This window comes from Egretta garzetta, unplaced genomic scaffold (assembly GCF_000687185.1).
Source record: "Egretta garzetta isolate BGI_Z169 unplaced genomic scaffold, ASM68718v1 scaffold136, whole genome shotgun sequence".
Classification (NCBI taxonomy): Eukaryota; Metazoa; Chordata; class Aves; order Pelecaniformes; family Ardeidae; genus Egretta; species Egretta garzetta.
This window is the reverse complement of record NW_009260066.1, coordinates 5,199,868-5,216,688: the sequence shown is the minus strand read 5'-3', so window position 1 is coordinate 5,216,688 and position 16,821 is coordinate 5,199,868. Positions and strand designations below refer to the sequence as shown.

General features: G+C 37.7%; 1 protein-coding gene across 6 annotated transcripts in view; it reads left to right on the top strand.

Annotated features, from left to right (window-relative positions):
- MEF2C (myocyte enhancer factor 2C) overlaps positions 1 to 16,290 on the top strand; it is a 125,074-nt gene extending 108,784 nt beyond the window's left edge. For 4 of the 6 annotated variants that reach the window (XM_009641153.2, XM_009641151.2, XM_035896629.1 and 1 more), the window contains 4 exons: positions 3,065 to 3,237; positions 5,466 to 5,595; positions 6,483 to 6,618; positions 13,627 to 16,290. In XM_009641153.2, the coding sequence (XP_009639448.1) occupies positions 3,065 to 3,237; positions 5,466 to 5,595; positions 6,483 to 6,618; positions 13,627 to 13,948 (761 nt within the window). In that variant the 3' untranslated portion in view covers positions 13,949 to 16,290. The remainder of the gene's footprint in view (positions 1 to 3,064; positions 3,238 to 5,465; positions 5,596 to 6,482; positions 6,619 to 13,626) is intronic. The other 2 variants (XM_035896630.1, XM_009641155.2) reach the window with 1 other exon arrangement.
- Positions 16,291 to 16,821: the final 531 nt, after the last annotated feature.

Sequence of the window (16,821 nt, the reverse complement as noted above, 5' to 3'; positions counted from 1 at the left end):
TAATCAGGAAATCCATTCATACATGACATATAATTTTTACGCTTTCAAGTGGATAGTGGAATGTGATGTTCTGCATACAGTCACATCTAAATTGATAATTGTCCAGGCAGAGTATAATTTTAAAGTATAGGATGAAGGAAGGCTTAATTTGTATATTAGAAGTCTTATACATTTTTTTTTTGCCTCTGAATGTAAATGAGGCCATTCTCTTCGGTGGATTTATCTGAAGGTGGGACAGCTGGTTCAGAGCAGGCCACAGCTTTCTGAGTAAAGAGGATACGGTTTAAAGAGCTGGTTTAAGTGCAGACTCTTCTTAACTGTAAACCGCATGCATGCATTCATCATTGATTTTCAAATGACGGGTTTCTGTGTCATTGGTTTAAGGTCCACAGTCTGACATTCCTGAATCCACATTATGCCAAAAGAATAACAATTTGGTGGCTGGAAAGAGGAATGGTTATTATATGGCTCCAAAATGCTAGCTGGCATAATATGCCATGAACAGCAGAAATCTACTGGTAAAGAGAAGATTGCAGTAGTTCTTAAAAATAATTTGATGTTCTAAAAATATAAATGTAAGAAATGTTATCACTATTCAAAATATTTTACATCAGTAGGTAAATAATATAAAGGTCAGGCAAAAGTTTCTGAAGAGTAAAGTTTTATATGGATGCACTCTTAATTTTTAACAGTAAATCATACTAAGTAAATCTTATGTAGAAAGCAGGCATTCTTTCTTGTAAGGGTTTCTATTCTCTGAAAATCGCTGCTACAGAAACAAACTTATAGAGTATGGTGCATGCTGTTTCATTAAATATCTTAGGTTGTATATTGTAGAACTAAAAAAAAAAATACACTGCTTTTTCAAACAGCTTCATTTTCACTCTCTGAGCAAAGGCTTGTCACACAACAGGTTTCACAAGGCAGTTTTGCTTGTTTGTTGTTACCAGCTTTACCTGTTGGCAAGACAGCTCCTGTATGAAACCAGCACCAGGGAAACTCTACTTGTGCTTCAGTTTCTTCTCTTGATCACTTCTCCACATCATTAGTTGTTCAGTATTCAGTTCATAAAAGATCAACTTTTAAAAGGCACTGTAGTTTCTAGAAGAAAATATTGTTGTGTATTCAAAATGCCTCTTTTAATTTCACCACCTCTGGTAACACATAGCATTAATTAGAGCATAATATGTAGCAAATCCACGTTGAGAGCAATTGTTCATTTAAAAAAAAGCCTACTGACACAAAATGGAAAATTCTTGACAGTGTTGTGCTATTTTAGCTTGATAAGTGCAAAATACACTTTTTTCATTAACTCATTCTGTCTCACTAACTGCACGATATTCTTAAGGAAATAAGCAACAAGATTAACTATGAAGAAGATTTCTATACAAAATCTCTGAAGTAATCTGAGTGCTTCTAAGTTTTCATCTACATTCCTTTTTACAAAGGCTTGGGAGATCATGATAATAAAAAGCATGAGAATAAACAAGCCAGGCTGGACCTATGACTAAAGGTGCCTCACAAATATGGAAGTCAAACACTTTGTGATACTTTTCATGTGTCCTAAGCCTGATGTTCACGGCTCAGGGTCTTCCAGACCTTGAAGTGGTGGGTTTGTATTTAATAGCCTTTGACAGATTCTTTTTTTTTTCCCATGGATTTGCTGATCTAATAAAAACAATTAGCTGATGTGCTTATGGATTAAAAACATGACATAATGTTAGCCATGTTTGGACACACTTCATTATCCTAACTAGAAGACAGATTCGCTCTCACGTACTGTCATTTTTATGCCCACATCATAGGCTTTATCAAATTTAGTTCCATAATCCATTTATGTCTTTTAGGGCTGTAAACCCCATTTCACATGTGAAAAAAAAAAAAGTGAGATACCAAGTTCTTCACTGACTCTGGGACTACAAAGGAAGTTTGAAGGTCGAGGGCTTCTAACTCATAGGACTCTGCCACACTCACTAGCTCATCTTCCCACACTATTTCTAGGTTGTGTGTCACAGCTTGCGAGCTGTGAACAAAAGATGAGCACAGAACAGAAAGTCTCCACTAGCATTTGTTTTCTTGTTATTTATCTGTGAAAGCTTGCTCTTTTTGTACTAGTTTTCATGCTATTCACTCTCTATGACTGGGCAGTTTCTGTGTCTCTCTTGAGCCTGTGCAGACACAATTTCAAGGCTACACTAAAAAGTCATCTCTTTCCCCAGACTTTGTGTGGGTAAGAGGTGAAGTTAGGTGGATGAAATAGGAAGGTCTCATTTTCTGTGGAATGATAGGTCAGTAACCCTATGGATATACAGTTGCGAGTTGCTACGTGGTGAGAGAAGGAAACCCTTTCCTGAAAAAGGCAAATGAAGCATTCGCCTGTCAGAATTGTTCCTGGGGCCTGCAGAAGGCAACAGAGAGATGAAGATGAAAGATACAGTGGTATTTTCCAAATAAGGGTATGCTCTTGCTCCCATTGACTTTAGTGTTGACAGAATCAGGTCCAAAAAGTGTGGTGAAAGAGAGCCAAAAACACTTAAGAATCTTCCTAGTCCTCCCCCTGCCTTTTCTGGAAATTATAGCCTTGCTATACTCATCCTTTGTTTAAAAACAAAACAAAATCATGACCTGGAAAGGGCTGAGTCAGGCAAGGCAGAATCCTCTGTAGTTGTCGAGAACACACAGCATAGCTTTGACATTTTGTTAAGCCATAAGATTGTCTGACTTCCTTGATTCTCATGTAAGGCAAATGTTAGACCTTGGTTGCTTTGGGTGCACAGTATATTGTGCTATATACCATAGTACTGTAAACAGATCCATACAATCAAGTTAATTTCAACACATCACAAAGATGTTGGCTGCCAAGAGAGAAAGCATTTTAAGACCAGTTGTTCCAAATATGGCGTGTGTTATATTTTCCTATAAAAATACATTACAGGGCACAGGTATTTACCTTGAATTTTTTTATTTGACATTTTCAGAGTTCAGTCTTAAGAATTATATTGGAGTTTGTAATCATTCTCTTTCTTTTTTCTTTTCTTTTTTTCTTTTTTTTTTGCTTAAACAGGAAATGGATATGGCAACCCCCGCAACTCACCAGGTCTGCTGGTCTCACCTGGCAACTTGAACAAGAATATGCAAGCAAAATCTCCACCTCCGATGAATTTGGGAATGAACAACCGTAAACCAGATCTCCGTGTGCTGATTCCACCTGGCAGCAAGAATACAATGCCATCAGTGGTAATGCATTTTCAAAGCTTTTCTTTATCTCCTTCAGATAAGAGATATTTAGGAATTTCAAGGCCTCCTCAAGCAACTAAACTCAGCAGAATAACATTCCACAGTCTTGCTTGTTTGGTCTTTCTGTCTAATCTTAAGGTTTGCCATCGAGCTGAGGATGTAGGCAGAGCTTGTTCAATTGCTGTTGTAAAGTCACATTTACTGCCTCTCTTTTTTCTATTGAGTTGTAACGTAGGAACTGTGTCCTGCACAGTCTAAATTTCTGCACTCCCTTTCCTAGTAACTGGAAGGGCCTTTCCTGGATTTGTTAAAAAGGCTGAATTTAGCCCTGAGTATTCCTAACCTACTGTGTTTTTCTTAAATATTTAGCCACACAGACTCTCAGCAGGTGACAGATTAACTACAAATAAATTAATTTGAACTATATCACTCTGAGCTCTAAAGGCCAGATTTTGTCATGATAAGAGGTAGTAAATAGATAAAGCAGGATAAAAAGGAGCATGAAACTGCTGTATCTCCTGCCAGGGTTAACAAAATTTAGGCAGGCTATTACGCTAGAAGGTTGAATCGTGAAGGTGTCATGTGCATATCTTGTAGTTCCTTTCTGAAAGCTGGTTAGTGGTTGCAAGTAAATCTTTCACAAATGATTTAAAATTAAAAGTGAGCTTAATTTAAAAAGAATCTTGATGGTAAATTTAAGTGACACTATTAAACAGATTTTTCCATTGTGTAACAGACACTATGAAAACAACTTCCAAGTTGGCTACTTCATCTTGACGCATAATAAATTAACTTTGAACATCAAACTAAAACCCTTCATAAATGTGATGCTGCCTTCTGCAAGGATAAGTAACAAACAGTCTCCTACAGGGCAGTGCTCAAAGTCGACCAGGGCAGTGACAAGCTGTCTGCATCAAATGATTTATTCCAAGGTCCTTAAAACTGATACTTTCCAAGGGATTCTGTGAATGGTCAGGTCTCCTGAAACCAGGTACAGCAGCACAGTCTGCAGCCACTGGGGCTGTGGAAGAAATAATGAATTCTTAGACAAAGTCTTGTTCTGAAAACTGGATAGGTTGTCCTCGCAGTTGAAACAAACATCCCATTAGAAGGACAAAGAGGAGCTCTATGAAGTGTTATTTTTCCAAACTATACTCAGAAATTGTTTAATTTGCTGCCCTTATCAGATGAAGCTATTCCCTAGGCTAGAAGTCTACATCCTGGTAAATATTTATATTCACTAATTTTTAATGCTCCTTTCCTATGCACTCAGTCTGAGGATGTTGATCTGCTTCTGGTAAGTGGTAGTGATGTTCATCTTAATAACAAGGAAAAGAAAATCAATTCTTTTATATGATTGATACTTGTGTAGGTGAAGTGTTGGTTGAAATAAAATGGAAAACATTACCATAACTCTTTTGTGAACAAAAAGGTCATCACAATTTTTGAAATTTAGTAATATGGAAGGCCAGGTACAGCTGTTGCACATACTCAAATTATGCATGCTAGAATAAAGCTTTCTTGTTGCTGGTGCTTTGAGAGCGTGTAAACTTGTGCTGTTGAAGGTGGCGCAGCCTTACAACCTTTTTTTGGTGGCTCTCTGGTCATTTCATCCTGCCACTCACAGCATTAGACTTCTCTAGTGCAATTTTTACAGTGCAACATTCTAGTGCCGCGGAGTTAAAGACAAGCGTGTAACTGCTGTGCTACCTAACACTCTTGAAGTTTGTTTTATTGCACAAAAACGAAGTAGTCAGAGCACCATCTGCTGGTAAGAGTTCAGTGTTCAGCAATCTCGGGGTGCCCCTCACTTTCAAGGCATAAAATCCAGTAGGGCTGGGTTTGAGGTTTTTTCTTTCGCCTTTCCCCCCACACACACTTTTTTTTTTAATATGAGTGAAGAGGAAAACAATGGGAATAGAGTTTACATATTTCATTAGTTTTTCACATGATCTGTTCTTCTCCCCACAATAAAAGCAATCTTACTTGTTACTAGTTCAGTTACCTAGGAGATACTGATGTAATGGGTTACTATGGTGACAACTGGTCTCTTGAAGGCTTGTAAATGATAGGGTTGGCAGAGTTCATAAAAGCCACATGTTAAATGATTAATTTCTAGAAATTTGTATCAGCCTGTGTTTCTCATGCACAAAACATACCCAGAAAGCTAATACACTCAACTGACTTAAGACTAGTCAATAATATGTTTATTTTACTTACTTTAAAAGAATCAGAGGATAAATAACTCCCAGTCTGCTCAGTCATTGGCTACTCCAGTGGTTTCCGTAGCAACTCCTACTCTACCAGGGCAAGGGATGGGAGGATACCCATCAGCCATCTCAACAACATATGGTACTGGTAAGTATGGGTGCAAGATGTAAAGGGTGGGGGAGGGAGCAAGATGCTGACAAATGTCTATCTCGCTACTAATGAATTAGCTAATGTTCGTTGGGAGAAAACGCAGAATTCATAGCTGATATGCTTTTGCACTGCATTTACTTTGTAGCTGTCGCTAACTTGAGGCATATCTATTTAAAAGTTAGCTATTTTTGTTAGGATGGAAAACTGCTTTGACAGCCTTCTCTCATTGGCTTTAATAAAAAAATTAACTTAAAGGACAATTATTAATCTTCTTAATACCACAGGTACTTTCATGTGGTTGAGTGCACCTTCCTAAAGTCGTAAGGGTAGTGGGAGCAAGCAGCTTCACTGGCTTCAGGACCGAGTTCAATAACGTTGTGAGCTATCACATAGTTACCTGGGAGAGACTAGAAATGAAGCCTCAAGAGATACTTTCCAGTTCTCATGGCTCATTGCTGTGGTATAAAGCATGCTGACATGCAGAACCAATGCTCTTAGAGAAGACATGCGTTGTTCAGACACAAGCTGCCTGCTGGGTTCTGCAAGGAAGACTGTAACTGAAATATTACTATGTTTTTCAAGTCTTTGACTCTGTGAGAATGCAACTGTAGTTATGGTGGGTATACAGGCAAAGAATGCTTTGGATCTTCCAGATCCAGAAAAGCCCTGCTAAATTACAGAATAATTATTAGTGCATTATTTGCTCCCAAGTTAATGAGTTCAGGGAAGAGGAAGGTCTACTTTTTTGCTGCAACTTAATGTGATTGGTGTAATTAAAATTAAAAGGCTTATAAAGTGACGTGAAAATTACGTTGCTAGTTATTGTTTAATTACTTCCTCTTTAATTCTCTTTTAATTATTGTCTTTTCTGTTTTCAAATCTAGAATATTCTCTGAGTAGTGCAGATATATCATCTCTCTCTGGGTTTAACACAGCCAGTGCTCTTCATCTTGGTTCTGTGACTGGCTGGCAACAGCAACACCTACATAACATGCCACCATCTGCCCTCAGTCAATTGGGGTAAGCAGCGTTTTCTTTATTTTATTGTTCTACAGTGATTTCAGTCCCCCCAGTAATCCCAAATCTGAAATACATCAAGGCAACATATCAGCACATATTTACTATGTGTAAGAGCTCCATTTCCCAAAACTGGAACTACATATTTCATGAAAGGTTTGCTAGGTAGCTACAATGAAATACTCTGTGTCCGTAACATTTTTTCAGTAGTGTAGTAAAATCTACTGTTCATGTTTTCCTCTTTATTTCTTTAAACAGTATTTTATTTCACTACTAAAGACCAAACTAAACACTTATATTGTGCTGCTGCTGTATTTTGCCATTTGTCCTTTTTATTTCCAGTTACTGTTGCACAAACTTGAAAATTTTCTAAATGTTTTTAATCAAGTAAGAGTGACATAATGATTTGACCTGAGATTAAGCCTTAACCTTATATAATAATCACATACTCCCTTCTGCTCAGCTCTGACATTCAAGTTTCATTTCTTTGGAAATGTTTTCTACAAGCAAATAACATAAGAACCGTAAGCCCACAAAACTCGTTGTGATTTGCCTGTGTTGAGGATAGGTATTCGTGCCCTCTAGTGGCTAATTTCAAGACATTTATTCAAGATCAGTGAAGCACACGGCTAAATCATTTCAGGATTTTTAAAAGTGTGAAAATTCACACAGGGAAGCCACCTAATGCATTCTTGAAAAAGCAACCTGTTCTCTCATTGAAGTGAACCTTAAGAATATGATTTTCAAAAATCCTGGTATCTGCAGTTTCTGTTGAGTAAAACTGTAGGCATGCACCAGCACACCACACGTAGCCTAAGATATGGCTAGACATGTTTGAATTTTAAAAGTTTTCATTATAAAAACAGAAGCTGGAAACAGCTGGAGAGTATTTATGAGGAGAAATTTAATTCACATGCATTTGAAAAGTAAATGCCTTTTTTTCTTTCAGAAAGAGGTGTTGCACATATGCACTAATTTTTTTTGCAAGATGGTTGCCATAATGTGAAACTATTTAATACTATGAATGTGGCTTAAACTTCAAAATTCTCCTTCTAATTTATCTATCTGACCACTTTTTGTATCTTACTGTAATTTCTTTGCCATGTACAGACAGTTTGAGTTTTTAAAAGGCAGCTTACAAGTGTTTCAGAGGACACAAAAAATTTTTAAATCTCATTTATATCTAAATAAGCATATATAGATAATAACTACATAAAAACATACAACTGAAATAGTTGCTGTGCTAGAAAAAAATAGTCTTAATACCTTTCTCTTACACTTCTTCTATTTTCTTTTTGAGTTTGCACTGTTTCTGGGGCAACACTCAGGCTAACTATACAACTAAAGACATAAAGTCTCAAATAAATTGAAGACTCATATTAGATATCAATGTATAACTTTACAATAAGCTGATTGTTTTCGGTGGTGCACCAAAGAATGTAATAAAGCCATACCAAAAAAGTATAAATTAAAATAAATTAAATCCTAAACTAACTACATGCCTTTTCAGATATGTCACACATCGTCATCTGTTTCTAATCCATATCACAGAATGTCGAAGTGTAATGGCTGTGGCTGGTGGAATGCATTCTGAGTTGCTACTTTTATTATTATTCTTTCAGTGATTTTTAAATGAATTCAGCTATGAAAGCTGCTTCACTGACAGTTCTGGAGAAGTCTTCTATCTCTGCAGAAAATCATAAGCATTTCTTTATTTTATTTTAGTCACTGAGTTCTACATGCAAAAGTACCTGTGCTAACTTTTGGATTATTTGGAAAACTTGAAATTATAGAGAACATATTCAGTCCATGTCAACCTGAGCTAGAATTTGCAGGAAGATTAAAACAATCACACAAAATTATAGACATCCCCAGGTATTTGATAAAATACATCTAGAAAGGGTTTGACACCCCGATTCCTGTGCTGAGTGAGGTGAAATATTGGAAAGATTTGGCGACCGTGAGATGTTTGTTGCTCACAGTAGTCTGTAAAGACCTGCGAGAAAACAGAGTTACTGGAAGAGATATCCTAGTTCTCCAGCAGGTTATGTTTTCCACCAAAGCCTAAAGGTGAAAAACAGCCCTGCTTCCTCAATGCATGGCAGAAGAATATGGTTAGTAATAGAACAGGATATGGTTAGACTTACTAACTTGCTCCCAGATAAGTCCCCAACAATTTCAGCAGCACTGTCAGAACCATCTTTAAGATAATTGGAGAAGATCTCTACAACCTATCTCTTAATTCTTCATGATGACTTTGCAATTAGAAAATGTGCTAATGCCAGTGGGCTTGAGGGCAAATACCTGAGGACACGGGAGTAGTTCACTTCCCCTGCCTGCTCAGCTTTTGGCCTTTTGATGAGCCTGGTGAATAGGATAACAACCTCGAGCCTATTTTGGTATGACTGGGACATTAAAACAAGTCAGACTTTTCAACTTTTTAGGTTAAAAAGCAAAATAGTACTTTCATGGTCTTTTAACTAGGTCTACATCTGGAAAAAATACACACAAATTTTACTGAAAATGAATCCCTCCCAAAAGTTCAGAATTTTATTTGACTGAATATTGCTGCAGTCTCTCTTACAGAGAGGATTACTGCTTATTTAGCATGGACCAAAGAGTCTGTCAGAAGTTAATTGCTGCTAACCAGAAGGGAAGTCTATTCCAAACTCTAAAATAAAAGATCTAAATTTTTTAGGCTCTAGTGCATTATATGGAAAGTGTTCTCTTTCATCCATATTTCCCAGTCTAAGAGAGAATCTTTTCTTCCTTAAATATCATCCACTGCTGAAATTTTGGCTTTCTTGGACTATAGGTGCAAACACAGAAATGGTATTTCATCTGAAGAATCTTCAGTATCGATCGCTGTTTCCATAAAAGAAACTCCAAACTTCACCCACCTGAACAAAAAATGCCCAAATTTATGCATGCTGTTGACTTGTTCTGTGACTCTTACATAGCAAGCTTATTACTTAGCAATGATTAATTTTGATTAGGTAATAGCCATATCTAGACATGAGCAAATATTCCTCATTCAATCATTTTTACTGAAAAATTTAGGTGCAGTGACATCACGTTTTGTGAATTTGTGTCAGTTCTGCCAACTTCCTTGTTTTGAATAAAAGCCCTATCCATTTAGGATTGAGCTTTTTTTTCTTATGTCATCATTGTAAATAAGATGTTCCAGTGATTCAGTTTCATATTATTCTTCATTTAAAAATTTCCTTTTAAAGGGTAGACCTTAACGTGTGAGAGCTAATCAAAACATCTTGACACAGAAATTCTTATTCTGCTTTTACATGGATCAAAAAATATGAAAAAACAACTTTGCTTTTACCTAAAAGAAAAACAGAGGGGAGTGAGGAAGGTTGCATTGCTAGCAAGACAAAAATATCCTCTATTCTCCTAGTTACAGACTAGCCCATAACTAAAGCTACATAAATAAATTTTGCAATGAATTTTCAAGGGTTCCTTATACCTATTTATGGGGAAACAATTATATGAAGTGAGGAAGTAAACTAATTTAGAGGAGCAAGTGTGGGCATAAAAGAAAAGGTATGTGAGGCTCTTTCCTCCCTCAATAAACCACTTTCTCCCCCTATAAAAACCTATCTGGTGCATGTTCGTGTCCTCACTCATCACCTACTCAGACCTGCACTTCTATCTGTGCGTGCTGAGCTTCCATAGCAGCTGGGGATTCAAATAGGTGGAGACACACACAGAACTGATCTCACTGGCATCTGCAAGGACTAAACCCACCTTGCACGCTTGTTGCATCCTGACTCGCTTCCCATCACTTACACAGCAGAGCTCTGTAGTTGTGCAGTGTTGAACCCAGATAGGAACCAGCAATTCTCCCACGTGGCTGTTGTATGCTAAACAAACATCACATTTTCACTCTACTGGTCTCAACAGGAACTGCTGTGTAAAATTAGAACAGTAGTTTTCTTTGTTGTCCCCATAAAATGAAATGTTTTCATACAATATGTGGAAAAAGGTGATTCCGTCAACATGAGTGGACTGCACGGCACTTGCTGAAACGCTTAGAATTGCACACAATCCTTTGAAGTAGTTTGCTTTATTTTCTGTGTGGATTTTCCATATTCAAAACCTATTTGTTTTCCAGTGAACTTAGTGTAGGTTTCAAATGATGAAAACAGGTCATGCCTGGACCAAAATGACATAATTATATGAAGGAACAGTGTAAAATACACATTGATACCTATAGGTACAAACAGCTGCTTCTGCACTCACACAGACATGCATACACAGAAAGAAATAATTTTGTAGCAGACAGAATTCTCATTTTTTATAATACAGCTTCTATTCTAGAGGTCAGCACTCAGTTTATAACACGAGTCTAAAGACTAACTATGTACTATTTCACCATTCACATCTATGTGTAACAGTAGTTCCCCTTGTAATTGACCATTTTAGCTTACACGAGATTCTCATTAAAATGTTTCAGAAAATTTTAATGAAATAATGTAAATTATAGTCACCAAAAAACAGATATTAAAATTCAGATATAGTTTTAGCAGAAAAAGGCGACACTTAAAAAGAAAAAAATTTGAATGATGACTCAAAATATTTGCTTTAATTTATTTATATTGTTTTAAACCTCAAAAATTTAGTCCTGACCTGCCAAAATTACTTTTAACCTTTTTTCAATTTACAAAAACGTGTTCAAAATGCAGATCAACCTGTAGCATTTTTAAAACTGCCACAAATTTGTATGCCAGGTATTTACATAACCCTGCTGATGAATCACAAGGAATCTGAATAGAAGTCTGTAGAGATGCATTCTCATACTCCCTTCTGAAACACTATTTAAAAAGCGACATCACAGTGTAGCAATACTAGCTCTATTTCATTGAAAATGCAGCTTATCCCTTTCTATCTGTTCCTTTGGGGGCTGTTGCACAATAGAATGCAAGTATGTTCCATGTGAACAAATTTGACTGAATGTGGTTGTTTTTAACTAGCATGGGGTTTTTAGCTGTCCCCAGCTTTGCAAAGTGACGTGTCATATGCTCATATCAAACACTTCTAAATCAAATCCCCAGGCTCCACCATCCTTTATTACAGGACTTTCAGGTTTAGCTATAGGCTTGGCATCTAAAATCATGTGTAATCTTATCATACATGCTAAAATGTCAGCCTGTTTTCCCAGGTGAAGTCCTAGCATCTCCTAAGCAACTGGAAAATAAAGTCACTGGAAATGAAAAGCAAAAAAAAAAAAAACCAAACCCAGGAATGTATTTTTAATTCTTGTTGGATTCTTTTCAACAAGTTTTCAGGAAAAGGGTGGAATATTTCACTAAATTGAAATGACGAAGTCTGGTATTTACAACTGTGTTAATTTAGTAGTTACAAAAGCAAAGAAAATGTCCTCTTTAAAAAAAAAAAAAGCCTACATTTGCTGCTATGAGGGCTATTACTGACTAACTCTGTGACTTATGAAAGGGATTGCTGCAAATTTGGCACATTCATCTGTATAGGAATGAAAGGTAGATAAAAGCAACTGGAGGTAGAACATCCTGTTTTCTAACAAGATCCATCCAATATTAAAGACTGCGATAATTCCTTATAAAAGCAGCTGATGTCATTTGATATTGAAGCCATATAGATCCATCTTAAACCTGTCAGAAGAAAAGAAAACAACATTGTGTCTTTCATCAAAGGTGTAGTAAATGTCAAGCTCAACTCCAAGTTGATGAGATATCAGGAAAAGTGGAATATTTCAATAAATGAAAAGACCACATCTAACCTTAATTTCTACATGCTTAAAAATTACTTCCAAATTCCAGTGTTTCTTCTGCTTGCAGTGCAAATGCCTGCACAGCCCTTTGGGTTTAAAATCTTACAAAGCCAAGTGGTCTGTTGTGCCTACTGCCCTCGGTCTGCCCCCCGTAAAATGCTCAGGAGCAGAAACCTTGAGAGTGTGCCTCTGGGGTTAGACACTGGCTTCAGCCTAGCAAACGGTCCCTGAAGTGGAACATAACGGGAACTGCATGTTGAGAACTCTCTATTTTACTAGCGAAGAGAAAAGTCGGGTTTTACCAGGAGGTGGTGCTTTTGCGCAAAGCATCCTGCAGATGCAAGTGATCTCATTTCTCCCATTAGAGATAAAGCACATTCGCAGTGTTCACTCTCCTCCCTGCCTGTTTCAGCTTTCCTCTGCCGCTGCCGGCCCACAAAAGTGCACAGAAGGAAAATGAACTTAGAGTAGTTATATAGCTTGCCGTTGAGAAAGCTTTAGCCTGGCAGTTTCTCTTGAGGCTAGGAGCATTCTCTGAGCTGGGCTCTCCTACAGGCAAACAGTGCAATCCTCTGACATCTTCCACCACTCTTCACCTTCTCTTTGGTAGTTTACTCCAAAGCATTCTGGACTGAGTTATAAATTCATAGATTTAAACCATAAAATCGTATCTAAATCCTCGCCTGCCTGTGGTATTTTATTAGTGTCAATCCTAGGACCAGAAATTTCAACTCTATTCTAAAAGGTATAAAAGGTCCCTTGGCCCAAATTTTTGTTTCTGTTTTCGCATCTGAAGTCGCATGTCAAAATGAACAGCCATAAAAATAATCGGGTGCATTCAAACTAATTGGATTAATCCCAGCAGAAAATCCATGCCTCCCCTGTCTCAGCCGGTGCATACACACACACAAGCATTAGTTATAAAGAAACCTGCAGGTGGTTCCAACAGTGCAAAGGCTTGCCTTCCAAAATTTGTTGTGACACTTGAGTCAAAAAAGAGAGAGAGAGAGAGAGATGGAAAGCCAGACCTCCTTTCAAACCGAGGGCATGTCCCTCTCAAGCTGACCACGTTTTTTGTCACGCTCCCATCTCTCTGAATTTGCCAATCCTGCCCAGAAAACAGTCCTCATGCTCTCTGCATGTGCTGGTCCTGTGCGAGCCTTTACACTGGTGTTTTGTGTGAGTGTTTGTGCATATCTGGGGGCTCCATGCCTCCTCCGTCTGTAACTGGGTTTCCTTTCCTCCTACAGAGCTTGCACTAGCACTCATTTATCTCAGAGTACAAATCTCTCCCTGCCTTCTACTCAAAGCCTCAACATCAAGTCAGAACCTGTTTCTCCTCCTAGAGACCGTACCACCACACCCTCGAGATACCCACAGCACACGCGCCATGAGGCGGGGAGATCTCCTGTTGACAGTTTGAGCAGCTGTAGCAGTTCCTACGATGGAAGTGACCGAGAAGATCACCGGAACGAATTCCACTCCCCCATTGGACTCACCAGACCTTCGCCGGACGAAAGGGAAAGCCCCTCTGTCAAGCGCATGCGGCTCTCTGAAGGATGGGCGACATGATAACATTATTACCTATTAGTTTTTTGTTTTTTTTTTTTTTCTTGCAGTGTGTGTGTGCTATACCTTAATGGGGGAGGGGGGGTCGATATGCATTATATGTGCCGTGTGTGGAAAAAAAAAAAAAAAGTCAGGTACTCTGTTTTGTAAAAGTACTTTTAAATTGCCTCAGTGATACAGTATAAGGATAAACAGAAATGCTGAGATAAGCTTAGCACTTGAGTTGTACAACAGAACACTTGTACAAAATAGATTTTAAGGCTAACTTCTTTTCACTGTTGTGCTCCCTTGCAAAATGTATGTTACAATAGATAGTGTCATGTTGCAGGTTCAACGTTATTTACATGTAAATAGACAAAAGGAAAACATTTGCCAGAAAAGGCAGATCTTTACTGAGAGAGAAAGCAGCTGTTATGCAACATATAGAAAATGTACAGATGTTTTGACAGACCCAGCGGTTGGGTGGCCATGAATTGATGCTAGAAAGAGACTGGGTCACCTAACATAACCGAAAATGCTCACAAACATGCAGGCATATCATTACAGTATGGCACTCAGTTAAAAAGGATCAAAACAGTTAAAAGAGGACCATACTTGTAAAAATGCTGAGTTCGAGGGCTAACATATTTAATTTTAAGATTCTGGGTCTGCATCACTTATTAAATAAAAAAAAAAATATAAAAATATGTACATTACATTTTGCTTATTTTCATATTAAAAAGTAAGACAGAGTTTGCAAAGCATTTGTGGCTTTTGTAGTTTCCTTAAGCCAAAATGTGTTCTTTTCTCCTTGATAGCTTCGCTGATCTTTTAAACAGTCCTGAAGAAACAAACAGAAAGGACTTTTTGTATAGAAAGCACTACCCTAAGCCATGAAGAACTCCATGCTTTGCTAACCAAGATAACTGTTTTCTCTTTGCAGAAGTTTTGTTTTTGAAATGTGTATTTCTAATTATATAAAATATTAAGAATCTTTTAAAAAAATCTGTGAAATTAACATGCTTGTGTATAGCTTTCTAATATATATAATAATTATGGTAATAGCAAAAGTTTTTGTTATCTTAATAGTGGGGAATTATATTTGTGCAGTTGCACATTTAACTATTTTCTTTCGGTTTTTCTTTTACTGGGTATACATTTTACAGATCGAAGTCAGCTCTTGAAAGACTGATCTGTAAAAAGTTAGAATTTACCCATGGTGTAACAACTTAAATCATTTTAATACAGCATTTTACAATCAGTTGGGTGAACTGCGATCCATTGTATATACTGATTAGTTCTTTCATGCTGTTTTGTGCATTGTAACAAGTTAAGGGCCCTTCTATTACTTAACGTCCTGCGTATCTTGTAGCTTTCCATGGGTTAAATGACAAAGTGGCATAACTTGGCCCTTTCTCATTAATGAAGCTGGTATTCTGCCTGTCAGAATTGGATGTACAGCTCTAACGGCTGTCAGTTTACGTGAGTGCAGGTGAATATTTGCAGAAGCGGTCGGGAGAGTGAAAGGGAGGAGCGGGCATGAGCACGCCTGGTACAAAGGTTACTCCCCTCTCTCACAGGTTTAAAACTCTTCGAGAGGTCATCAGTTAAAGGACCGATCAAAAGCCGATGGATCTTGCGCAGCCAATGTTGGCCGTCAGGTCCCTGGTCCTCATGGGCCTCGGCGGCCACGTCACCTCACAGCGGGCGCGTTGTTGAGCAACGTCCCTCCCTGTGTGTTTGCAGCCTAGCGAGATTTGCTTCAGCGTATGACATCCACATTTTCCCCTGTCTCATACTGTTCCTTTGACTAAAATAGCTTGGCCAGAGGGAACGTATCATTTCTTTAAGTCCCTCTTTGTCCCTCTTGCTTATTAGAAGACAACGGTATAGTCAAACCTGTCAGTTCAACCTTTCTGCTGAAGGGAAAAAGCGTTTAAGCAAAATGTTAGTGCCATAGTAAAACTGTAATACTTCTCCTTTTTCCAAGAGTCCTTCCAACTCTCACCTACATACATTGACACTATGATGAAGGGTGTAGCTGCGACAGCTAAATATCGACACGGAATATTTTGTTAAGGGAAATCCACGCTCTTACTTCCCACCCATACACGCGGTTGCTGTGCACTGCTCAGTGTTAGAGTGTACCTCTCTGTAGTAGGGAACGATGAACAGACTACAGTGTGCGTTAGGACAAATGCTTTTCACTTATCATGACTTTATAGAAGCCTGCCTTACAGGCACTCTCAGCCGTGCAGGGGCTAGTGCATAACCTGGAGACTCTTTAAGCGGAATACTGTGCTACTAATGCAACCATCTTATCTTGCGTAGCAATCTGCAGGGTAAAGAAAGAGATACGCATGTTTTAAAAAAAAGAACAAAAAAAACCAAAAAAAACCCAAAAAACTACAAAAAAAACCCACAAAAAAAAACCAAAACAAAACAAAAAAAAAAAGGTAAAATGGGGCCCATAATTAATTTTAAAACACAAAAAAACTGTTTTTGAAACCACTTTCTTCACCTTCAGATGAACCTATACTCATATTCTCTTCTGAGAATTTTAAACTTTGGTGTGTCAAAAATATGCAAATATATCACAAATGTACCTTGTCATTTCAAGAGAAAATACAACTTTATCAGTATTGTAGTAGAAACTTGTCAGTGGGGAAGGGGATTTGGTCTATTGATATATGAAGAATAGCCATATTAATAGTTTACCTTGCGATTTGCCTCAGCAACGCATGAAAAAGGAAAGATACGTATTTAACGAAGATGCAGTGTAATATATTACTGCAAGTAACTAAGCAGAAAGTAGCGTGAAAAGTATTGCCTGGGCAATTTATATTAACTCTGACAGTGATTTTTGTATAAACACAAGTAGAACAGAATCACGTGAA